At 44.0% G+C, this 27,025-nt stretch overlaps 1 protein-coding gene across 4 annotated transcripts; it reads right to left on the minus strand.

Annotated features, from left to right (window-relative positions):
• Window positions 1-1,225: 1,225 nt before the first annotated feature.
• On the minus strand, window positions 1,226-27,025 carry LOC128769536 (zinc finger protein GLIS1). 4 transcript variants are annotated; one of them, XM_053883327.1, is made up of 9 exons: window positions 26,969-27,025; window positions 13,342-14,247; window positions 12,978-13,139; window positions 11,242-11,349; window positions 7,795-7,921; window positions 7,003-7,132; window positions 2,764-2,861; window positions 2,607-2,696; window positions 1,226-2,512 (listed from the first exon to the last, which is right to left on the minus strand). In XM_053883327.1, exons 2-9 carry the CDS (start codon window positions 14,131-14,133, stop codon window positions 2,370-2,372), a joined length of 1,650 nt encoding a protein of 549 aa, XP_053739302.1. In that variant the 5' UTR covers window positions 14,134-14,247; window positions 26,969-27,025; the 3' UTR covers window positions 1,226-2,369. The 4 variants fall into 4 exon arrangements, with proteins under 4 accessions (XP_053739302.1, XP_053739300.1, XP_053739301.1 ...); XM_053883325.1 differs by having other exon boundaries at window positions 2,598-2,696; XM_053883326.1 differs by having other exon boundaries at window positions 2,607-2,699.

The following is a 27,025-nucleotide window of genomic DNA, read 5'->3' on the forward strand; positions in this document are numbered from 1 at the left end:
TAAATATATATTTATTTCCATCATATCTCAATTATTATTATGACTCTAAACCATTTAGTATTTGCGCTAATAAATCACAACGATTAAACTATGGACTTCAAGGGTTCAGATTGTCTAGGCGGAAATAACTAATAAAACGTAAAATAAAAAACGTAAACCCCGTTTAACCGTCACTACAAAATATTACAAGATTACGATAACACATACTTGTAACAAACAACAATAATAGAACACAGTATAAATCTCAATTAGCTCATTTTCTAACGGGCCGTCAAAAATGAAACTCGCCTTTTCGTCTGGTCGGATCAGTCTACGCATGCGCAGAAATCCAATCGCACCGCCGGCTATCCTCAGGTGATGTCACTATGGCAACTCCACCGGGCCATAACTTCGCGATCACTCCTTATCAAAGTATATACAGTACAGTGTATAAAGGCCGAATTCCAGTTCGACTCACGAATGTTCTGATCGGATTTTCTGGAGTCGGGTCGCGGAGGCAGCATTCGGAGCAAGGAAGCCCAAACTTCCCGATCCGCACAAACCTCCTCCTGCTCATCTCTGTGGATCCTGAGGCGTTCCCAGGCCAGATCAGAGACATCATCTCTCCAGCGAGTCCTGGGTCTTCCCCGGGGTCACCTCCCGGTAGGACATGCCCGGAACACCTCCCCATGGAGGCATCCAGGGGGCTTGCGGATCAGATGCCCGAACCACCTCAACTGGTTCCCTTGTGACTCAGTTCCCTCTTCACCACGACGGTCCAATACAACCCATCTATCGATCTCACGCTCCCCTTCTCCCTCACTCGAGAACAAGACCCCGATTACTTAAACTCCACCACTTGGGGCAAGAACTCTCCACCGACCTGGAGAGAGCAAACCACCTCATTCCGGTCGAGAACCATGGCCTCAGACTTGGAGGTGCTGATCCTCATCCTCATCATCATAGTTAGTTATTTTTGCAAATTCAGATACAAGTTCAAATTTCGAGTTAAAAATCTGAAGTTGTTGCCAAAACACAAAATCCACAGTGTAGTACACCTGAAGAGCCACGCGCGGAGGCAGCATTACAATAGACGTTTCCAGAATTGAGAGAATATTCGTATCGTTTCTGCATTGTTACACCGACAACATTCCGTTTTCACACCTCCCGTCTCATCAAAGTCACACAACGGAACAAATAATAGAAACATTCTTTATTCAGGTATAAAAAAGACGCGTCTGTATTTGTACACTACGTGGTAAGAGATATCTATTTTGCTACAAAATCAGTGTAAACATTTTGTTCAGGGAATGATTAAGAGTGCAGAAAAGGCTTTGTAAACAACTCACACCTCTTTAGAAACGATACAATAAAGCTGGGAAATGCACTTAAAAGCAACAAGTGGTTAAATAAAATAAACAAAAATAAGATACATGCTTCCTTTTTTACACTGAGCTTCATTGACGTACAGTTTGTTTGTTCGACTGTAGAGGGCAGCACTGCTCCGTACTATAGCCACTCAATGAGCCAAAACATTATGACCACCCAAATGTTGATGACCGCAGTGGACAGTCGCAATTCTGGAGGTACAGAAAAAGGTAGGTGGTCATAATGTTATTGAAGTACATTCTGGTAGACTAAACGTTACATGTGACAAGAATCCAGTTCAGGGACACCAAAACTTAAGTGAGAATTACTGACTTATTGTCGTATGAATCGTAAAGTGCAATTAATAAGTGTAAAATGTTGCTCTCAGCTAATATTCAAAGAAGATATGAAACTGAGTGAAATTAAAAAAATCAAATGTATGATGTACTGTGTTCTGAACATGGCAGTGACAGTAAATTCACAACATAAAACAGTATCTCCGGTTTTTCATACAAATGAATGAAGACAAAAACAAACAAAGTGAAGAGTACGTCAACTCATTGCAGTGATATAAAACTACTCTCATAGTTCGTCTTTATAGACACATATACATGGAAAAAAGAGATGGACTTCACTTCATATCTTTTAAAACAGTTTTGAGTGGCAGTTTAAAGACTGTCACTAAAATAACAAGCTCAAAATCGACAGAATTAATGCTCAAAATACAAACTCAGGAAAGTGTTACGGCTGGAAGACTGACTGCAGCCAAAGTTGCTGTTGGCAAGGTTTGACTTTTAAAACTTTCTTTGCTAGTGGAGTAAACAAACGTGACAGGTTTTCCCATGTGCGTTTCCAATTGGTGACCGACTTTTGTTGAATAAAGCGGACCTGCTAAGAGCAGGGAGGTGAACCCAGTGACCAGTATGGGTTCAGACTTACGATCTCTCCGTCTTAGACAACATTTTCACATTGTTCCAGTCCGAACTTGAGTAAATAAATTCCAGCGATTTTTTCTATGTCCTTCATGAGTCCAGATAAATGGAGAAGATCTGATTGAGGCAGCGGTCGATGCCTCCAGGCTGGAAGAGGAAGCTGTCGTCGGGGCAGGTGGACATGGACAGGCCCCCACCCGCCTGACCCTGCAGGTCCTGCAGCAGGTCAAACCCTGAGGGGGAGAGAAGCGTGTCATGAAGGCTCATGGTCCGTGTGACCACGCAGGAAGTGGGCCAAATCTATTTCCTCATCTTTACCTGACTCACCTGTTGAGTGTGCAGTGGTCGCGTTGGTAAAATAGGTTGCAGGTTCGAATCCTCCGTCAACAGCCGGCTTCCCGTCTACAAACAGACAACCTGCTGGAGAGAAGGAAGGTAAAGAAAACCGCAGCAGCGACTGATGTCTGTAAGGCCCACTGGTCACCTTGCTGTGAGGACACCTGCTGCTGATGGTGGCTGAAGGTTTTCTGGAGACCCTGGAGCCAAACATCGGTTCGCTCTGTGGAGAATGAGGGTCTGTTGCTGTGGAGAAAGGAGAGATTTGGGATTTCATTTGCTGAATCAACATCTGAGTTTCATCTCCAACCACCATATCTCTCTCATATCTCTGCAGACAGTCGACTCCAAGTCCCTCTGAGATGACTCAGCTACTGGGTCAATGTTTGAGCACAAACCCGAAACATCGGACCTGTTCAGGTGTTTATAATCACGGACACTGAAACAACCACAGTCAATAAGCATCTTCAAACAGTTGCTTTCCTAAAAGTTTCCATCTTTGAGGGGCGAGGGGGGACTGAAGAATGTGCTGACTCTGCACAATCTCATGGAAACGAAGTGATTCAGAGGAGCCAAGTCGACTCGAGGAAAGAAAAGCAGCTGGATGGTTCTCCACGGAGACGTGCAGCTGAGAACCCCCCTCCCTTTGGTATTTGCCTCCCCCTCTGCTGGACACGACTCCACTGCAGCAGGATATTGGTCTCAGCGGTACCTCAGCCGAGCCGGAGGGGCCCGAGCGGCCTCCATAAACAGGCTGGTGGACGCGTCTTTGGAGTTCTTCTCATAAAAACGAGGAAATATTTGGAGAGATTTCATTTCAAATCACTCATCAATCATCCACGCGTCTGCTTATTGCCCATTTCCCACGTCGACTGATGTCGGGTTTCCACCAGCGCCTCTGTTTTCGCAGGAGAAACAATAAAACTGAAGTCATAAACCCATACGACTCACGTGGACCCTCTTACGAGGTACAATAGTGCAGCAAAGATAACAGAAACGCTCGCACAGCTTTTTAGCAAACCACGAGAAGTCAACACTCCAAAACCCCACGGCGCCCCCAAACTACCGGAGCTGACCCCCATATCTATAAACAACCACAGCTAGCATTCTTGCACCGCCGCAACATCCCACTGAGCTGAGCAGCGGCGACCACGGATCCCGGTGTTGATCGAGGTGTCGAGGATTCGGGAATCATTTTTGACATCTCTGTACCCGGCTCAACTGGCAACCCTTCTGAGACCACATTCCTTCATGCCAACAACATATCTCAGAATACTGAGAAGCATCCAGGAGTTTCACCTCCACAAATCATGGGGTTGTACCAGACGCATTTGTCTGTTTCTTAACTGTAAAACAGACATATTTCGCTTGAAAAAAAGAGTGAATAGATTTCTACTTTTTAGGCTGTGTCCCATTTCTCACCCTAACCCTCTGGTTTGTGTGTTCACATGTAAGTGTAGTGTGTCCCAGTTCTCCTAAGACAGAGGGCTGAGGCAGAGTGAAGTTCACTACAGTTGTGGCGCTAGATCTTCTTCGCACTGTGCTTGCATTAAACTGATACAATGTCTGTAGGGAAATTGTAATGGGCGCCATGGCAGAGGTATGCAGCATCTTCAGTGTCACGACAGCTCTTTATTAGCTTGTTGTTATTAGCCATTTTGTCAGGCAACCGAAGCTTTTCCTTCCTTCACAGCAACTTCAGGATTGAGCCTTATATAAAGAGAGTGTTAATCAGCTCAACACTGAAGCAAAGAACAGTAAAAGTGAACAGAAGTCGAGCGTACGTCGCGGCGATGAGCATGCGACGCGTTGCGTGAAACTCTCCGGTCTGTGTGAAACCGCCTGTCAGAGCGTCTGTCAGCGCCGCTCAGGAAACGTCTCCTCTGATCTTTTTGTTACCAGCGAAACCTCAGACGTAATTTGTGCTATAAAAAAAAAAGAAAATGGACTAACTGGAAGCAGCTGTGCGTTCCGGCCTGGAATGAGAAGAATCTTGAGTCGATATTTATCTGTGGATACTTGGACACGACCGAGCCGCATTAATGCAGATCAAGACAAACATGTTTCTAGAGAGGATTAAAGCACTGGGTGATTCCAACAGGTTAAATATCAATGTCCAGCTCATCCATGAGCCGCACTGGTTCCTCATCTTCACCTCCAGCACGCCTGGTCCAACACCTCTCCACCACTTTGTCTCCAAACTTCCCCTCTCCTCGATGTGATAGTCACCCACACGTCTCAGCTCAGGCCCCAGGATCTCAGTAGAATTAAATAATTAAAAGAAGTCTGAAGTTCAGGCCTCGCCAGAGAAAACACGCGCCGGGCGATGAGGTCAGCGCTAGCCGTCGGCGCTGAAGTAAAGATAATTCACTTTAACGCGTTTAAAACATTTCAAGGGAAAAACAAACACTTGTCTGGTGTTGCCTTTGGCAGGGTCTGTCGGGAAGCGGCGGGATTCTCCGACATCCTCCGGTTCGGTTGCAGGGATGTGAATGGATGGACTGTGTGGAGCTTCAGTGAAGCAGGGGGAGAACTGCAGGGCATTGGAACCAGAGAGGACAACCGCTGCCAAGCTCAGTGACACATCAAAAGCTGTCTCGGTTGGTGGACTTTTTACCTGTTTAATTCATGACTTTACCTCATCTAGCGCGGCTCTTTATTCAGTAAGATTCAAATTATAATTTGTAATCGACTGGTGGCCTGTCCAGAGGCAGCGCTTCCTCTCAGCCGATGTGGCCAGGATAGACTACAACCCCTCGATAACAAAGTGACGGAGAGGGTTGATAGTCAAGACCCAATCTGGTGCTGTTAACTTGAGGCAGAGTGATCCTCTGGACAGGACTCAAACATAAGAATATAAGTGCAACTATACTGCTAAAGGAAGCTGCTGACATCTTTCTGGGTGTCCAAACCAGCAGGCCCGACATTTTAGAGTGGAAAAAAGGTCAACTCATTCAGGATACCTGGACCGTCTGACGTGAATTATGATCAGTTTTTTGGCCCCCATCCATTCCATGGTCTCCTAAAGATCCAAAATGACTGGAGCTTCGAGGGTTAAAAGCCAGATGACCAACAAAGCTTTGGCTGTGAATCCTTTGAGAACTTAATGACCTGACGGTTCCCACTATCTTCTTACCATTTCTACTTTTACCCGGCCTCAGGTCAACCACAGAGCCACCGCACCGTCCCGGCTGATAGCATCTCTGGCTTTGCTGAAGAATGCAGAAGCTCACATCATCCTCAGGCCAGACAAAGTCACCAATGTTGAGTCGGATAAAAATAGAATCCCAGCAGTTCACTGACCCGAACTTATTCTAATTGGAAACTTGAGATTGAAGTGGTTGAAATGTCAGGTTTGCTTGTCAAACTAATGAAATCGAAGAGAAACACAAAATGAAGAGAATAATAATGTGGTCAGGTTCGCTATTTTTATGTTATTCATGGGAATAGCTCTGCACTTTCAAGTCGCCAAATTTAAGCGGAAACCGGTTCGGATTCGTTGTAACCGTCCTGACAATCGCAGCCTGGGGGCAAGAAGCAAAACACGTCTGGGTTTATTTTCATGTGTGTGAAAACTGATCCATCACAAGGACTAAAATATCTCCCAACAGTTTATCTGACACGTTCTCATAACAGACCCGTCGTGATGGATGGAGGGAACGCAGAATTCAAATCAATCCGTGAAGATTATTGAGAGATTATGCTGCGCCTTTGCACACGTGGGAACTAAACCCAAGAATTCAGAAGGAAAGCTGATGAGGCTCAAGATGATGTTAGGTCGCTTTCACACAAGGGGTTCTGTCTCGAGACAAGGCTCTTTCAGCTCAGAAGTTCGAGATGTGAACACCAGCGGGTCGGGTTTTGGCCGCGGATGATCCCCGCTGGAAACCTACATTTGTCTTGGGAAACGTTCAGCGGGTGGTGAGCTTCTTCTGTCTGGGCGCACATCATCGTTCAAAAACAACTTCTCAAACTCCCAGAACACGGTGGTGTGCAGCTGGGTGCTGCAGGAAAATTAGATGGCACGATGAATTCACTGTCTTAGAGGTTGCTAGGGTGAGAAGTGGGGGACAACCACTCACACCCTTGACTGTGGGAGGAAACCAGAGTAGCTGAAGTAAACCCACACAAGGATGGAGAGAAAGATACAAGCTCCACAAAGAATGGACACAGATTCACTCCAAACCAGATTTGACTCAAGATGGAGTCAAACCAGGGACCCCTCTGGTCCAGTGGTAAAGTCAGCACTGCAGGCTGTATAATATCAATAAAGTTAGGAAGCAACCCAAAGATGATCAGCTATCATCTAAGAGAAGACATTAACTGGAAATGGCAAAAAAGCTCTTGGGCTAACCATGCTAGCATATACGCCACTAAGTGACCTCACCCTTCTGTGATGCTCCCTGGGCTGGACAAAGAAGATGCCGGGCTGCTGGCAGTCAGGTTCCCGTCCAGGTTCTGATAGCGGCCGCAGATTTCGGACGATGGAGGCATGAACTCTCTGTTGCCGTAAACACCTGGAGAGACATGTTAAAGCGTGAAGTTGGCCCAGAATGGTGATGAGAGAACCCTGGCAGGCACGGACTCGCTAACCGCCTGCATCTCTAATGCCACTGTGCTGCCCCCTCTTCCCAAAAACTTGCTGTGGTCGTGTCTGTGGAGACTTTCTGCAGCTGTTTTCCATTTGGCCTTTCAACACTTGTGTTTGCGTTTAAGTGCGGTGGAATATGATGTGCGTCGCCACCGAGCCGCACGATTTACATGCAGAACGGTGGAAGATAAGAAGAGGATGCTCTTTAGGACTGAAAGGCTAATTTGCCCTGAAGCTTCTCAGAGTCCCCCGGGTGAAGGTGTAAGTGGTCCGGCGTAATCGACGTGGACAGCTCCGTTCGCCGGCCAACTGAGCCTCAATCTACCTGACGTTTTCTTGTTCCTCGCTCAGCTGTTGACTGGGAGAGACGGAACACTGGAAAGTGAATGAGAGTGTGTAGCAAATGAATGATGGGAGGAGAGTCTGCCAAGTGGCCTCCGGTCAGTGTGCAGTAATCTGACTAGGTAAACACGGGCATGATGACCTATAATCACAGGAATGGAGTCTGAGAGTGCGGAGAAAGAGCAAACAAGGCCACGGTGGATTTTGTCTTTTATATTGTAGCGCCTCCTTTACGAGTGTGTTTACCTGTGAGTTCATCTAAGCCTGGTAGTGGTGGACTGTGTCCCTGCTGTGGCGCGGCAGAGCTGTGGAGATGCTGCCTCTCCAAACAATCGCTTAAAACGTCCGATTCCAAGATGGAGTGTGCATGAGCCTGTCGGAAAAAACAGAATGCAGATGTCACAACAGATTCTGCAAATGGTTAGGTGGAGTTTTTCTCTTTTGGGAAGCCTTCCTGCCTTCGTTAAAGGAGTGAGTCATTTTGTTGGTTAAACTCTAATAGAGTGGCTTTCGGGCAAAGCAACTCCCACAGAGCCAAAACCCGCAAAGGATTCCCTTCATTTTTTTGATTGTAGACAGATGAAAAGTGAAACACTGAGTTTTATTGTAGCTGCCTGTTGTGTATTTTGTCCACCGTTGTGAAAAGATCAGAAGTGAAATAAAAATGTCCATGGAAATCAGAAACAAATGTTGGGGGCCGTTCACGACGCAAGTTGGCCTCAGGTACAGTTTTGGAGAAACGAGAGGCTCCCAGATGGGAGGTGGGGAGATGGGCCCTGACGAGGAGAGGTTGTTCAGTGGAAGAGGCGGTGTCAAAGCTCTCTGTCACCCATGACCTTGTCAGTGCAAACAAGAAGGGCTGACCTTCAATGGCCTTTGCTATGGAAGTTCAACAGGCGGCTGATCAGGGGGAATCTCCAAAAACCACACTAGAGCACCTTAAAACTGCAGGGTGGATCAAGGATTTTACCTTTCATACCTAAGTGTGGGCAACAAACCTCCTATTCAGTACTCCAGTTGAGGGGGAATTGTGGGAGGGTGCCATCCCTCCTCCCTCCTTTCGATCCCTCAGTAAAAGTTGACAATATAATGTAAAAATGGGTTCAAGATTGGGCACTTTTTCATGCAAGAGAAAACAGGTAAAAGGGCTGGTACTCAAGCACCACTATGGGTCTAACTGCGTGCGTCCCATCGTGTTAGGATCGCGACCCCTACCCTCCTTTTTAATGGCGAAAAATATGAATTGGTCTTTACAACTCGACTACTGCACCTTCTGTATGGAACAAGAAAGAGCTGTGACAGATGAGCAGTCTCATGTCAGTGAGAGCCAGCCTGTGACAGGGAACATCCCTCAACCACTGTGACTACACTGGAGAACCACGAGGAATCTTGAGAAACCTTGCCCCACGCAAGGGTGGTGGGCTGCGGTATATTCCAGATACTTGGGGTGAGTGGCGGGAATACCCGGGACAAGTTGCATATTGACAAGCAATTGAGTCACATCAGCGCACAAGTTGCACTTCACCAGTTGTTTGCTCTTGGACTGTGGGAGGAAACCCACGCAGGCATGGGGAGAAGACTCTAAACTACAGACTAAGAGGCCGCACCATCTTGCTGCTCCATCGATGCTTGAGTTCCTCAGCTATAACTGCAAGGCATCCCTCTGCCTGAGAGTTTGAGCAGTGAGGAGTCCTGCCATCGGGCCAACGGTTATAATCCATCCCAGTCCAGATAGAGAAAGTGATTTTCGAGAGTTACAAGGGAGCATGCCGTGACAGCACGAACGCTCTGTCCAAACCAGTACTTATGAGTGTCAACACTTCAATAGTTCTGACACAAATCCTCTGCACGAAACACAGAAGTCCACGTCATCTGATATTTCAAAGTCTCGGTCCCCCCCGCGGGAGTCGACTGCCGCCCCTAGCCTGTTAGCCATGTCACAACTTACTCGCACACGTGGTGCTGTTTAAACTAAAGCAGGGATTGGGAATACACACGATCCCCAGTGTCACTCACGGACCACAGATCGCAAACAAGCCCCAGATTTTGGGGAACAATAGGCTTCCTGTCCTGGCTGTATTGTTGTCATTCAGCATGCGTAATCATGAATATGCCGATGCTCTTGTTGTTGAGTTTATACGTTTTTGAAACACAATAGCTGTGTTTTTGAAGTTTACTTTGGCAGGATTGCAACAGTCATTACCCGTTATTTACAAATGTTTCCTCATAATCCTGTCACCGTTCACGAAGATGCCATATTTGTTAGCCTTCAATTGTGCGTTGACGAAACCCTGGTCTCTGCTGACTGAGTGTGAGACACGGGAGGAACACTGGACAGTAAGGAACCACAGAAACACATTTGTATAACATGCAGTAACTAGTGTCAAACTCAAGGCCCGTGGGCCAAATATGGCCCGCCAAGTCCTATTAAGAGGCCCACAAGAACTTCAAAACATACATCTCACTCAAAATTAAAATAAATAGTAATGAAAAACACAACAAAAACTATAGAATGCTGTAGACTGTTTTTTTATGCCGCGAAACACATGGACGCTATATTCCAAAGCTAGTCTCCGAGTGACCGATGTCACACTCAGTTTTCTATTTTAGTTCCTGCTAAAGGTGTAGCAACAGACTGTATGTGTGATTGAGTTTGACACCACTGCGGTACTGTATCAGTAAACCCCTTCATTGAAATACAAGAACCGAACTTGGATATGTCTCAAACATTCATTGCACAATCAAACAGACTTGCTCCTATCTTGTTTTGGTCTCAACTTGTTGACAGATACTTGGCTCACATGGACACAGGAGTAGTGGTTGAGCAGTTCAATTTGTTAGTAGTAGTTGAACTGAAGCTACCTTGGTCACCGTGGAAACACTACAGAAGGCGTTATGTTTAGCTGTGTTCAAATATAGGTCCAGACTAAACCTGACCTGACCTTACGGTACGTACATAGTTTAAGTTTAAGCTTTTCTTGAAGGCAAACATCTGGTAGAGTCTCTATGTTGCTAATGGTAGATGAGGTCAGTAGATGAAGGATAGCCATGGATTTCTTCAGCAGATGGGAGCCAGGGCCTCACAAGAATATGGCAAGACTGACAGGACTCAGGAGAAAGACTGACGTGTCCATGGAGGACGCACACACACTCAGTGGTGTCATCGTGCCTTTGAAAGATCGTCCAGGTCAGTGATCAGATGGAAACCCCAGAGCTCACTACAATTCCTCTTTAAATCCACCTCATGGTTCCAAGATAAGGGATTCATCACGGCTCTACAGTCCACCAGACTGCTTCCCTGAGGTAGTTGAGCTCAGCCGCTAACTCCCAAACCCCTTGTATTTTCAAGAAAAAGGTTGACCCCATACCTCTCCCTGGAAGAGTCATCATTTTGTTTAGTTTGTCCAGATGTTGACTTCAATAATGGTTGAGGTGAGCGATAGCATGCGGTGACAGGGATCGGTAGATCTGACAGTCAAGGAAGACTAGCGGGGAAGATCAGCTGTGAATCGCAGGATTCTTTTTTGGGCTTGTTTTGACTCACTCAAAATGGCACAATACGCAGGGTCCCATAACGTTCCAAACATGGACCAGACCACGTGCCACTCCTGTAAAACTAAAGTGTTCTGATGATAACAGACTGTACACATTTAAAATAGTGACCTTTAACACTGAAACATGAAACAAACTTGCCTTAAGTTCTTGAACGCCTTTCGCTGAATGTGCCTTCACGTGCTTCCTGAGGGAACTGGGGTCGGTGTAGCGCTTGGTGCACCCCGGGATCTGGCAGGCGTACGGCTTCTGTAGAGGGAATGGTTTTTCTCATCAGTTCGCTGAGTCAGCGAGAATGTTCTAGAGTGACAGAAAGCACTGAGTCATGCGGAAACTGGCGCCCAAATATCACTTTCCTTTTTAAAACATATGCATATCAGGAACAAGGTAATTCAATACATTCTCAGAGCTCTCAACGACCCTTTTGCTACCTTAACACCACACACAACAGAAAATCCAAGTTTTAAAAGGCTCACTTTCACTTTCTGCTGCTCCTTTCCTCCCCTCCTCCTCCCCACACAGGGATATTTAATTAACGGCATTTAAACTAAAAGAGAGGTTTATTGAATCTCTGACACGATTCAGAATAAATCGGTTTGATCCCTGACCTCAGAGTGGTGATGCCGAACACAAAAAATGGAATTCAGTTGAAATGCTTGTGTTTCAAGGAACACTTGTGCTTTTGCAGGAAAATCAGCCACATTAATGCAACACAGTGAAATATCTCTGCAGCCATCAACATGTCAAATGAAGGTTGTTAATGTGGAGAGGGACTTCTTTATTACCTTGTTGCTAGATTTACCTTCAATCTGCAGGCTTCAAAAGAGCAAGAAGAAGAAGAGTTAGATCAGGAACAGCGATGGGATCATTTTTATAATGAGGTTCTGACACATTTCAGTCGAAGACATTCAACTCCAAACAGCTGCAAGATTTTGTCTTTTGACTTTGTTTAGTCTTTCGTTATGCCAGTAACATGGATCTAATTCTAACATAATCAAAACAAGTCAGAGTCTGGAATGTTTTTATATTTTATTAAATCCAATATATTCAACATCATAGTTTTTAATATAATATTAAATCTATTTATAATTTGCTTTTAAACAGGGGGAACAAAATGAATATCTTAAAAGTATGATAATTTATTAATACAATTCAAGAGAAGAGTGGGAAGATAGTGGGAGGAAACCCTGTCAAGCTCACATAGACAAACTCCACACAGAATGTTTTCTGGTTTTTCTAGAGAGACTTGAGGCAGCGGCACAAACTGCCGCGTCACTATTCCCAAAAGTGCACTTTTTCATCTGATCTCTTAACTATGGAAGGGCTGTTTCAGAGCGAGGCCCCAAATTTAAACAAATCTCCCCTGACGTCCAATTCCCGATGACATTTTTAAAGACAACAGAAGAGCGATTCCTATCGACATCGCTGCGGCTTCTCGGCAGCAATTAACGCCGCGTCAGCGATCTCTTACATCCAGAGGATCATCCAGTGGCTCGGTGGAAGGCGCCCCGAATATCCGCTCCTTGATTTGTGGGGTGACAGACAGAGCTGCCATTATCCAGGGAGAAACCACGAAAACGTGGGGGAAAATAACGTTCTCGACACGCTGGAAGAAACGCCACGCTCCGATGCGCTGCGCCGCCTCCACTGAGTAATCAGAGATTTGATCAGCTGGATTACGGCTGGATCCTCGTCACTTGTCAGCAGGAGTAAAAACGACTGCGGTTCATTTCAGAAAAGAAATGTGTGAACATTGCTCGGCAGCCGACAGAGAAGGAAACATGGGGAGAATCACACCCCCAGAATGACGTGCAACAATGAATTCCAGCAGCAAACTCTACCAACTTGCGTATAGTGATTCGCCTCAGTAAACTGACCGTGTCCAGGTGAGTGCGCTGGTGTTTCGCTCGGTCGCTGGAGTTGCTGAAGGCCTTCAGGCAGCCGGGGTGCTGGCAGATGTATGGCTTCTCTCCGGTGTGGCTCCTCAGGTGGATCTTCAGGTTCTCCAGTCGCGAGAAGGCTTTGGAGCAGCCTTCAAACTGAAACACCAACATCAGTACATTTTCTCTCGTCTCAAATGCGCGAGGAATCCCGAGGATTGCAAACAACAGAGCGCATGGCTACACTGCAAACCTGTTTGCTATCCTCAAGGCCACTCTGATGACAACCAGTGGAACTTTTGTTAGGCACCTGAGTCAACAGATAGCCCTTCAACCCAACCCGTGGCTTACACTAACTCACCATGCATTTGTTGGGTTTCTCTCCCGAGTGGACCCTCATGTGGATGAGCAGCTTGTAGCGAGCGTTGAAAGGCTTGTGGCGCCGCACACAACCGCTCCAGAAACATGCAAACTCCTCCCCCTTTCGCTGGTCGATGTGCACCTTCTCGATGTGTCTCACCAGCTCCTCCTGGCTGCTGTAGGTGGCGCTGCAGTCGATCCAGTTGCACGGCTGGTCCAGCTGTTCTCCCGCAGAGTGAAGGGGACTACTGTCCCGGAGGTCGTGGTCCTGGCAGGACGGTCCGGCGTGTGCCTTGACTGGGAACGCCTCCCTCTTGCACGGCGAGAACTCATCTGATGGCTCTTGTTTTATCGACTGATACCCCTCGGGATGTTTTTGCTCCTGCAGAGGAGTTTTGCTGTGGGGCAAGAGAACGTCAGGGAGGGCCGACGAAAAATTGGAACTTTGCTGGGAGCAGTTTTGGGCGGCACAGCTGCTCATTGTGTAAGACAGAGGATAAGAGTTTTGTGTGAAACTGTTGAACTTCTGGTTGATTTTGATGTCTGTGTGGGCCAACTCCTCGGACGGTGGCTTCACGTGGGATCCTTGGTTCTTACAAAGAGAGGTGATGTCTCGAACAAGAGACGAGGTCCTCGAGACGCAGCATGATCCAAACCCTCCAGAGAGAATAGGCGACTGGGAAAAGGCCACAAAGGACGGCGGAGCTTGTAGGTCTTTTGCATCTTCAAACACACTTCCAAAGCCAGAAGCAGTCAACTGGACGTCTGGAGGTCCAAAGTCTGGAGGCCACATGCTGGCTGATGCTATTCAGGTGGACTGACTGGACTCCAGAAGATGGGGTCACTTGTAAACCACCCGTCTCATGTCAGCAGTCTCCTCTGCGGCCCAGACGTGAGAACATTTTCACTGTGGACACATTAAACAACAGTTAGTGCGAAGCTAGCTGCACTGTACCCCAACTGGTATTGACAAACACGTAATGCTCGACCTCAACAAAGTCAAATTTCATTAATAACATCAAATGAAGCACGGTGACAGGTGCTGGACGAAGGCAATTCCAAACAAACGCAGAGCCTCCTGTCACCAGCCTTCAGTCAGACGAATGTATATTTGGTTTCCTTCGCGCTGTGTGGCAGCCGGGATCGATTCATCGCTGTGGGTTTCTGGGCCGGCCCGGCAGCACACAGCCCGGCAGTGTCTGGCCACAGCTTGACTGGAACACGCTCCAGATGCTTGTTAACAGAGGAGCGACGGACCACGTCCTGGGAGCAAGGAGCCCACCGCCACAGCCAATCCACTGACTGGACACTGAGCTGGTGTCACTTCCCAACATTATGAACATGACAAGGGCAAGAAAACATGGTTTAATAATAAAATATTTAGGATTACAAACCTCCGTCATGGACCGGACCTCTTCCCTGGACACACTAAGCAGGGTCTAAGATTAAGTGTCCTGGATATAATCGGTTTTATTCATCTTGGAATCAAGTTCTGAGCAGAAATCAAACATACAATTCATAATAATGCAAGTATAGGTCTTTTCTGTGCCCAGCTTTCCAGTGTCCATTCACAAAAAAATATACTCGATCAAGAAACGAATGCCAGAGCCTGTTCATCCCTGATAATTCAGATGAAATTATGCCTATTTTAGTTCAATGTCTTTAAGAATTATTTGTTCTTTTTGTAAAATAAAAACATTTCTGCCATTTTAAAAACTTTTAAACATGTATTTTATCATGTATTTCAAAGAAATCTTACATTTTCATTCATTTCAACAGACATGAACACATTTCAAGTAAGTTGAACCACCACCAAAGCATAAAAAAGTTACATTTAATATGAAAATATTGTGAGATGCATCTTATCTTAAATGTGAATTTACACACATAAAAATCCTCTAAATTATTCTTTCCAATTATTATCATTATTATTATGATTATTATATATGTGTGTGTGTGTTTTACAAGAATGTGAATTAATTATTTATTAATTTATCTCATTTTTATATATACATTTATTGCTATTTAGCCTTTAAAAAAAGTGTCTTTATTAACAACCTAATAACCTTTTTCTCTTTAAATGAAGAGTGATAAAATAATTTGGAAAGTAACTGATGCTAAATGACTAACCAACTTATTTATGATCAACTTCACCATCATGATTTTCTCTCTCAGTTACCACCCACACTGCAGGGCCAATTCTCCCACAACATCATTGGAACGCTCCAGACCCGCGTGACACTGTTACAGAGTCAGTAACTGAGAAGGAGCTGAGGTGCATTTCATTCGCCCCGCAGGTGATTATTACAGTGTTATTAGACACTGGGAATATTTTCTTCTTCTCAGCTCTAAAGTGACCGCAGCACTTTGGTCCCAACACATCATTAGTCAGCAGTGAGATTTGAGGTTTTACGAGGCACCAGCGCCGCTCCGAAGATGAGTCAGATCACTCGTGCAGCCGTATTAGAAGCGGAAAGAGTCACTAAGTGTACGGTGGAGCCCCTTGTTTCCTGGTAGTGCTGGGTTTTACGGGTTTATGATTCTTCCAGTAAAATCGTTGGAGTTCCCCCCCCGCCAGAGTCGTGCCGCCGAGCGCTCATGGGAGTGTGGTTGAATCTTAATTAAAGAGGCTGCGACGTATCTGTCGATGGAGGCAGATCGACCACATTAATGATGTGGCACGAGCGGTTTGGCCTGTTTGAAATAATTGCGCCTCGATACACGCTGGGTAACAGCACGCGGGCATTTCAGCTGCAAATAAATAATTCTGATATTTTTAGCCGAGCATTCTCACGTCAGAATCTACGGCAACAAGAGGACTTTTATAGAAGTGTCTTCATCCAGACTGTAAAACTAAGAAAAGTGTCTCCACAAAAGCCTCGACTGGAACGACAAACTCCATAAAATAGCAGGCTCATCTCATGTGGTGCCGTTTAAAGGCTCCCTGGCTGAGGTTAGCTAAACACAGCTGTGGCTTTCAAGACCAGCAAATGTGTACTTGTCTCAACAATGAGCGCTTTGGTTCTGGAATTACAAACTTTTGTGCGTTCTGGTTTGACTGATACATGGGAACTGGAGGGAGACATTGCTGTCCTGAATTCACTTCAGCAGCATTTGAGATTATCCACGATCTGTTTGGAAGCAGGAGACTCTGTCTGGGCAAGATTTTAGACCAGAAATATCATGCAGAATGGTTTCATCTTGTAACATTACAGAAGCTATTTGGCACGGCAGACTCGTGTTCACAGATGCAGTTAGCCTTTCCAAAGCTAATGACGTTTATTACTCCCATTGTTTTGAGGTGGCTCCCATCTCCTTTTAGATGGTTCCTAAAATTATAGCTTCAAACTTTGCAAGGACTTAAGCTTCAAACTTGTCATCATTACCTTCAGGAATCTACGCAGTGCTTTAGCATATTCACTAACTAACTAACTAAAAAACATGAGTAATTGAACGGCAGTTTTTTCAACAAGACACCCTAAATGTCCGATCATGAACAGGCGTATAGCGTCCTCATCGTAGTGTCCATGAGGTCCATGTTTCCACTCAGTAATTTAGCTTAGGGAGAAATCTCGCGGTTTGCGACATTGGCATTTGATTGGTTAACGTGGCATGGAAGAGCGCTGTTATTTTCAGGATGACTGACGCTGTTGACGGGAAAAAAAACGTATAGGTGTGTTTAAAAAATTGTAGTGAAATGTGACACGCAATGTCAGCAGTCTCTCACCTTTTAAGGTAGACCTTAAGGAGGACTGCGAAGGAAGTAAAGTACACTATGCTTTTGTCTTTCCTGTTGTCAAATTACGACATATCTACGGTTTCCCCGGAGACCAGACCTGTTTGCCTGACTCGCTTTTCTGTGCGTGAAGTGTCCATCAGTAAATGTGGAGTTCATCTTAATAAAAACTAACCAATAAAAATGATAAAATCAGATAACTCTGCAGGAGATGCTCCGTTCTTCTGTGACTGGAGGATTCTGTCCATACGTACTGGAAAATCTGGACATTTTTGTCGATATGTATTCATTCACACTCTTATTATCTCGCCGGCAGTTGAGGAAGACTCAGCCCCCTTAGGAATGCTATTAAGGAGGAACTATTAAGAGCCTTGCAGTGCATGGAGGATTGGGGGAAACCCCATAAAATGAGTAATAATCCGGGAAAGAACCCTGAAACTGCCAATGTGATGCCTCTTTCAGTCCCATAAAAAGTGTAATTTACTACATTATTTGGGGTTCCAACTGACCCGCAGCACAATGGTGTTACACCAGTACAGCCTCTGCCACGGGACAAATTTATACCATTTCCTGACCATACCATGGCATTATCATAACAAAGGCGACAGAGATTACAGAAGCATGCATGGAGGTTGACAACCCTACAACTCTCAATAAGTACTCATGTTGACATAGCAGATAACAATAAACAATTAAACCACTTTCACCTCCAGCACCCATCATTTCAGGCAAATAAATAACGTGCGACCTGACGCGCTCTTAATCCATGTAACACTTAGCAGTGAGTGTGAATCCCCAGCAGCGTCGTACATCACAAGCGAAGGGCTTAGGCCCTTACGTAAGGGGTTTCACAACTTTTACTTTTCAAATGAGGCTCATGGGGAATCAGCAGCAGAAAGAGTTCACGCTTATCTGCAGCGATTTCCTGACGGACCTTCGCCGAACCCTCGGAGACGCTTGTGTGGAGAAGAAAGCAGAAACTTTCCATGTTAGTAGCCTTCAATTACCGCAGAAAATCGATGATTAATGACTCTAAAAGTTAATGGGCCTGTGAAGCAGGAACAGAATCCACAATTGTTCTCCGATATCAATATCTGTTTATTCAAAGCTTCTGTCAGTTGTTCCTCATCGCAGAAATATGACATGTGTTTTCACTGTAGAGTCGCTCAGCAAACAAAGATTAGGCTTTTATTTGTTATTTATTCTCTTACTGAATTCAGCTGACGTCCAAAACTAAACCCCTAAACCAAATCCAGTTTAATCTTGGATAGCGGCTGGGCTGCATAACCACAAACGTTCTCCAAGAATTGGGTGGATTTTCTCCATCAGTGCTCTGATTGGCTAAGATGTCTGGGATGACATTCTCCTATGTGTCCTCATGAGAGCGCTACACCTCCCTCGTGACTCATATCAAGACTGTAACTACACTGTTGTGCGGAGAAGAAATATCGCATCACTTTTCGTTAACTAGGCATTAGGGGGAACTGGACAAGCAAGTCATGGCTGAAGGAAGAAGGTCGCTGAAGAGCAACCTGGGTTTGCTGATGGTGTGGTCGCTCGCAGTTGTTCAGCAAGTACTCTAGACAAGATCTCTGCTGGAAGCTTTTCGATAGAGAGGCGTCTAAGCTGGAAGACATGAGAAATTGGACGCCCCAAATTTCCGATCATGCCATCCCACTGGCGGTATCAATGCCATTCATTCATTGCTATTCAGTTCATCATACATGAAAAGGGTGTTTCTTCTGAGCAGATTCTCAAGGCTTCACATATTTGTTTTTGGAAGAAATCCAGTCGCAAGACTGCCATTTGTTGGAGCTGGTTTTTGTATTCAGGCTCAAATAAAAGAGAAATTTAAAATTATAATTTGTCTCTGAAATAAGGAGTGTAATAAAGATAAAAAGTCTCAAAACGTGCCCCTCAAAATGCAGGTGAATAGAGTTTCAGGGGTTTCAATTTCAAATTTTCCTTCTGCTGTGCTATATACAGCACAGTCAGCAAATATAAAACTGTTTCAGACATCAGTTAACAAAGTTCATGGCAGGATATGTTATTGCTTAAAAAAAATCCCGCCAGGTAGATTCACCAAAGAAGATGGAACAGCAGAGCATATCATGCTAATACAATAGCATGGCTAACAAAATGAACCGTTAAAGACAACTGATGATGAGGTGGTGCTGCTATTAGGCGTCACATATCGACAAAAACAATAAGAAAAAATGTAGTATAGAAGTCAAATGTGACCATACGACACAATTCTTAGCAGAAGGGCCCCTTATCCAGTTAAACCACAGGAAAGCATTTGACCAGTGTCCATGAGTGATGGCGCCGACGGTGGGATGGAGCTCTCACAATGATTGTGTTCAGAATTCAACACCATTTGACAATTGAGCCATGAATGTTTGAGCTTTAGATGCAATGTTTGGCAGTAGAACATGTTTTAGGAACACGATAACATCTGAGGATCTGATGTTCAACTCATTAGAGAGAAACATTTGTGTGTCCACTCATGGTTTGGTTGAAATCATCTGTGAATATGGCAGCGTGACTCAAGTGTCGATGGTGCAGATGTTCCAGTGTTTCTGGAAGTTCTACGTCATCAGATTACTAAACACACACTCACTTGTTTTTATACACACTCACAAAAAGACAACTCCAAAAATCACAAACATACCATCACAAGCTGTCTCATGCGAAGCAAAGTTTTAGATGTATAAATACGAAGGCGTCTCAGAAATGAACTGAGGAATGTATAACTCAGCCGCAAATCCTATCCAAAACAAGAGGCGATGACTCAGCAGATTCCAGGCTTGGGTTAAGATGAAGCATTTGTTCTGTCGGTTGTGAAATGAATGTCAAATGATTGTTGGTCAGATAGTAATATAGTAAGTTCACCATGTACTCAGAGCTAGCCAGAACAATAATGTCACGCTAAATCAGTGGTTCACAAATGTGGCACAATGACATAGGGGGGCGTGAATAGTTTGAGGAAAAAGAGCAAAAAAAAAAAAGGAAAAATGCTAGCACAGCATGGCTGGGAGTCACCTGGAGGGGTCCAGTTGTCGACTCGTAAATGCAGCTATGAACCTTTACAGAATGCGGTTACTTCCCTCTTGTTGAGGTGTTCTGCAGTGAGATCAGTTTGTCTGTGACTGACTCCTCCGGTCTGGGTCGAGTAACGGTCAGAGCTGATATATTTTTCAACTAGCAATTCAAGATGTGATATTTTCATGAAAACAATATGATTTATAAGTGACTCTACACAGTACATATGATATATATGTGAGAAAAATATCTTGCTACGATGTGGAGGGGCCCAATGCCAATTTTTTTGCAGAGATGGAGCCCATAAAAAACAACACAGTGACACAGTATGGTTTATAACATAAACATCCGTATCTAATAGGATGGAAAGCACAGTTTAAATGCTGTTTTATATAGATGCAGTATGTTACGTATTACCGATAATAATAATTGTTTTAAGATTAGATTAGATTACATGGCCTTTATTAATCCCATATACATGCGACTTGTTGTTTTCGTCACAACAACTCAGTTGTATATTAAACTTTCATTTATTTCTTGGTTTTAAATATAATTTTTTGCGAATCAGACAAAAATATGCTTCTCTGTATCCATATATATATCCATATAGCTTCCCGTTAGCAGCTGCTTGTCTTCGTTTCTCTTATTAAATGGAATGGTCTCCTGGACCGAACCATAATACTGAGCAGTGTGCTAATTTGACAGGCCAACATGGAGTCATTGACTTTTATCTTTTTATGATAAGAGCTACAGAACACTCTCCTCCTGCAGGTTTGTGAGTTCACCAACATTAAACACACTTGCTAACCGACAGTTGTGAAAACAATCTTTGGGCAGTAACGCGTAGTAACTTTCTCCTGTCCAGCGTATTGTTGCTCAACACTTGTGCGCTGCTTTGGCTCCCGTCAGATTTTCTAAGAAGTTCCTGGACCCAGAGGAGGAACACAGGCTCATGTTGCACAGAAATCTGTGTTTCTCTGGCTGGAAAATCAGACTGCGGATCATTAGCTTCGGAAAATACAAACGAAGATCCTCGGAGAATTGCTTTTCTCTGTAGTGATAGAAATACTACGAAGTACCGTGGAACCTGGTGGGAAAAGCTTTTGGATGTTATGTTCTCTGACCAGTGTTCTTATGTTGCCTAAAATAACCGTGATGTCTCTATTTGAATATACAGTAACAGGAACAGCTCCAAACACGTCCATTCGAGTTAAGTACAGTCCCAAATACTATTCTGTTGTAGTGACCTGCTGATGTCCCTATTCACCTCAATACAAAACTATCTGCTAAAATTCAAAGTCTATAGTCTACTGTGGCTGTATATTAAAAGCAAAAAGAAAGCGGCATATGCCACCACAGAAGCTCAGCTGCGATTGGTTTACGCAACATCTCGCCAGATTAAGCGTTTGATTCCACAATTGCCGCCTGAAACGTATCACGTGAAACACGCTAAAGTAGCAACCTTCCCGCCACAAACAAACTGCATTTGGCGATTGTCATATTTTATAGCTAGGGCTGTAGGTTGGCAGATATCTTGCGATGTGATACGTATCCCGATACAGTCGTGGTGATACAATACATTGCAATATATGGTGATATAGTAACTTTCGAAAAAAAAGTAAAGAAACATTTTTAAAGATGTATGGCAACAATCGACTCTAGATAAGAAAAATGCACAGCAACACTCAAACAAAATAATATAATATGATATAAATATTATATAAACAATGAACCAGCGGAACACTAAATCATTATAATTCTGACATCAGGCTTCCTGTGCCAGACTCATGTTTACTTCCTCCAGCAGGCCGAAGCAAAAACACAAACATGTTTGTATAAAATTACATGACATCTGTCAAAATAAACGTCACTGCCATGTAAACATCGTAAATCATTATATGAGGAGAAAGAATTAACAAGTTTGAGAGCCAAATAAAGACGGAGGGGATGAGTGATGAGGGAAGCACAAGAACGCCAGTGTCGTCTTTACGTTTCTTACTGACTCAAGTCATCGCCAAATAGTCTCTCTAAGAAAACTACCATAATGCGTCAAAGCCGCGCTCATATTTCGGGTTGGTTCTGACAGGACCATTCTGTTTAATAACACTGATGTATTAATCTCGAAGAGCTTCAGTTTTTAACTCTAAGCCTCTTAGCTGGTGTGTCAAACTCGAGGCCTGGGGGCCAACAAGTCATTGCCTGTTTTTGAGTATTAAAAATCTATATTTAGATTAAAATCCAAGTCAATTGGCTCATAAGGATGATACAATGTATCAAGATTTGATGTTTAAAAGGCTGTTTCCTTGCCAGCAGAGGTTAAAAATGACTGACTAGGAAAGGAAAATATGATTGAGAAGGAAAAGAAACTGATGAAAAATGTGATAGCAGAGGCTTCAAGGAGACAAAGATTGTTAAAGGAGCCAGTTAATGAATCTTGAGGCCCATTAATGTTCCCTTTAGGCACGAAACTGGACCCATCCATTTCAAGCTATGTCATCATTACCGAGCACATTCTTCCATATGGTCTTGGCATTGGTATTGCTGTTCACCAATATATCCACAAGGGGGAGCAGCGCGCAGTCAAACGTTGTTGACAACGATACACTCCAAAACAAAGATGCGACTGTGGTAAAAGTATTGATCATGTACCTCTTGAACAAAAGAGGAAAACAGAAGCAGCGTTGTAGGAGGCGGCGGTCGTGAAGATGGAGAATTTCCACCATTGTCTTCTTCGTGTCTCAGTTGAGCTATGTATTGGGTGGTTACAGCAATACTGCCCCCCATGGTTTCCAAAGGTACTGCACTTTCATTTGCTATGTGGTCCTGAATCAATGAGGCCCTTAAACTTCCAGGAGCTAAAGTGACTAAGCCAATGACAGAATAATGATTCCACTCACAGTTGGTCAAGGATTTTCAGTCACACAATCTACTCGATAACACACAACAAGAATAGAAGCAACACTGGCTTCTCTCATAAAGACATTCAATTCATCCAGATATTTCCTTCTATTGTACAGCATGATTCAATAAATAAACAAAACCAAGACTCTGTCTGCATCTGAGACAGAAATCCAAACCATAATTGTCTGGCGCATAGAAACTTCTCCGGCACAATCATCGTCTATTCAGAATCGCACGGACCTGCAGCGTGTAATCATCATGTCAGGATCGACTCGCCACCGTGTAACGGTGACAAACCCCACCATTGCAGAGTGATGAAGCTTTCCACCATTAAATAATAAATAATAAAAATAAATACGATAAAATAGGCACCGTCCCTGGTCAATGCACACAGGAACAATGTGGGAAGGGTCGGCTTACCGAGCTGTGTGGCGAGGGGATTGAGAAAGAGGCCATCTGCAGCCAGGAATAATAACCCCAAAATAAGGTTGGAGAGTGAAGACAAAGAGGTCACATGTAAGCAAGAGGACGTGGTGACGGAAAGATTTGTCATCATTTACCAGCAAAAATAAGCTACATAATGAAGTGGAAGTGAAGCTCGTCTCGTCACCGTCCCGGGTCGATCACTCCAGAGAGAGGAACAGCACGCTGTTCTCAATGATAAATTAATGGCACTTCATCGAATTGTTGCAGCACACAGTGATGGATATCAGCTGTGATCGCTTCCAGATTCGACAAATCATCACTCACGGCTTTTCATGAGCATATGTTCCCCATTAATCAATAATCGTCGAATCAAGATACGGACATTGGCTGACTTTGATTTGTTGAATGGTCACGATGTTGAGATCGACTTGTGGAATTAAAAAACTAGCCATTTCTCAACTGCGAGTCACGATAAGCTCGGGCTGGTCCATTTAGAGCGGTGATTCTTAACCATAGTGCCGAGGCCCATGGTTGCGCCGCGAGCGCCTCCTAGAGGGCGCTATAAGTTTTTTTTTATAACACCTTTGGGCCGTGAGACGCTCAGTTTTTATGGATGAATGTCACTGAATTGACTTGACATCAGCAAATCTGTGACAGTGTACAACTATGGAGAAGTTCTTGGAAAGAAAAAGTGATCAAGAAAGTGATGGCGAACAGTAAAAACTGTTCATAAAAGCACCTGTTTCAAAAATGAATTAGAACATTTTATGACAATACTTTCATTTACACTTTACTTATATCTTCTTTGGACTTTAAATCAAATATATGAGTTTTATATTATGATATTTACACATGGTTTTATTATATTTATCTTATTCAGAATTTTTTTTTCATTTTTTCATTTTTTTTTCTTCAGTAAATTTGATGAACATGACTTGCACCTGGTTCTGCTGCTGGCGCACCTTTTCGATGTCAAATAAATATCTTTGATCGATGATCACATGGTTTCATGTCCTTTCACAAGGTTTTGTTTGATTTGATATGGTTGTCGATCACAAATGAGCTCAAGAGTAATGAATCAGTTCTATTGAATTGGTTCCGGGACAGAACGCTCCAGTTCTTTAAAACTTGATTTGTTCATCACTTGTCCACATATATCTATCTCATCAACTACTTTACATCTGCTCATCAAGCTTGAAAAGTGTCATTTAATATAAACTTGACGTGAAAAAAAAAACAATCTCCTCTTACAACAACAACAGTCACGCGCTGTGGTGACCGACATGCTAGCTGTTAGTTCAACTTGTTCACACAAGGAACACTCGTGTATTACACCATGATGTCGAGGTGTTTGAGGAGTGAGCGCTTTACGATCTGTCAGTGCTGGAACTTCTCTGTGACAGAGATCAGCTGCAGGCACAGACGGTGACAAGGTGCCATGAACGCGTAGCGACTGTTGAAATTGAGCATCAGACTTCACAGTCAGGACATCTCTTTACAATACCAGAGAATTGGACAAATGATTCCCAGTTCTCAGTAGGAACCGGTTCTCGAAGAAGACCCTCTAGGCTAGTTAAAAAGGTCTGGCGTAAGGGTGGAAATCGCAGTGCAGCTTTTGATATCGCAAAAGCACATTTGCACTTAACTGAATGTCATAAACACTCCCTTTTTTTACCAGTGAAAAATCAAAATGGAAACACAGCCATCAGACCAGAGTGATGCCTTTCAATGGCTGTTTCTATTCCACTTCCCTGAACGTGTACATTTGAGTAATTGTATTCACAGATTTTCCTTTGTGGTGAATCCTATCGATCCATCTAGGAAGGTTTCATGCATGTTGTCGACAGGGATTCCAAGTGGTCAATCATCTGGGGGCTGCCAACCACACAGAGCACTCTTCCAAGACGCTGAATGTTTTCTTTAGCGATAAATCGGAAACTACCATCATCGTCAAAGTGACTGTCAGCGAAAATATGAAGCACAACGACGCTTTGTATGGGAAGGGAAGCTTCATCCGATCATAACTACTAAAACAATTCAAGTAGTAAGTCACAGAAATCACCATATGATGCCACTCATTCAGGATAAACGCCTCTCTCCAGATGTTTCCAGCGGCTGTTTTGTCCTACAAGGTAAGCAAGCCCACAAAAATAGAAACAGTTTTGTTATTTTCTTCCCTCTTGTATAAAGCCCAGGCGAAGACACACTGCCAGGGCCAACAAAACTTGGCCGGCCGCTGCCACTCAGCGCTTGAAGCCGAGCATCTGGTGAAACAATCACTGGTGACTCACTGATCAACAACTTCATCAAGACGAGCGCAACACAACAAGTGTTTACAGCCGGACGCGTATGATGGAGAGAGGTGGGGTGTAGGGGGGAGGACGAACGCTGACCACGGCCCGGGAGGAGTCGAACCCCCAGCAGATCCTTCATGTCAGAGAAGCTAATGATTAAAACAAGACTTCTCATCTGCTTCAGTGAGCCAGATTTCCACCCCCTGCGCTGCACTTTTCATTCCAGCTCCATGACATAAATCAGTTGTGTGCAGAGGAGGGGAAAAGAGGAGTCACATATGTAAAGACAGCGGGTTCATCGGGAATCATCTACAGTTTATCAGTCGTGCGCAGCTGACTCATGTTTTCACAACAGTCACAAGTTACCTGAAAGGCATTACAGAACAATCACACACAACAATTGCTGGTATGTGTGAACATTTTTGAACAGATAAATTATGTAGACAGAGTCACAATGTTCTGCAGGATGCACATTGTCTGTGGAGAATCACAACTCCTATTTATGAACTCATGAATCATGAACGTTGGTGAAGCATACATCCTGAATTCAAGTTCAAGTCTTCAGCAGTTTGGTGATGGACCTCATGGTTATGTTATCAAACCTATGCACAGTCAAATTATCATACAACAACTTGGTGCTGCTCACCTGACAACTCTATAGTGTTTAAAAGTGTGTTAACTTTAACCCCAATACATCTGTTGTTTCATTTTATAAACAAATCAGGCTTTACACAAGCATTTCCCTAATGTTTAAATCCATGAGAGGAACATTTTAAATATCAAGATATTATTTTTGTGTTCTGTCAATTATAATAAAAAACACAATTTAAATGTTATTTTGACTTTACAGTAATGTTGCAATATTGTTGCGCATTTTTAAATTCCTCTTATTGTTTCAGGTCAAATGTTTTCGCTTCCAAATTCAAGCTTTGACCTAATTTGAATAAAATAAGCGGTTGAATGTGGAAAAACCTACTAAAAATCGCTGTGGTTACTTCGGTCCTGACGTGTTGTGTTGCAATTTAGCTGTTGCTATTTAAGCTCGTAGAACTCCAACTGTAGTATGGATGTTTAGGAATGTTTCAGAAGTGGACGTTTCTCATGAAAACAGTTCATCAAGTCGTCAACAGAACACCTGAACTTGACAGGTATTTAACTCGTATTTAATTAGCCTGCGTGCATTTTCGGGTAAGTACGGCTGAGGGAGCGACGGCTAAAGAGCTACTTACCGTAATAGCTGTTATGACGGCGCCACAACTTTCTTTCCGCTCCTCCCGCCGTTTTCG

The sequence above is a fragment of the Synchiropus splendidus genome, chromosome 13, assembly GCF_027744825.2.
Source record: "Synchiropus splendidus isolate RoL2022-P1 chromosome 13, RoL_Sspl_1.0, whole genome shotgun sequence".
NCBI lineage: Eukaryota > Metazoa > Chordata > Actinopteri > Syngnathiformes > Callionymidae > Synchiropus > Synchiropus splendidus.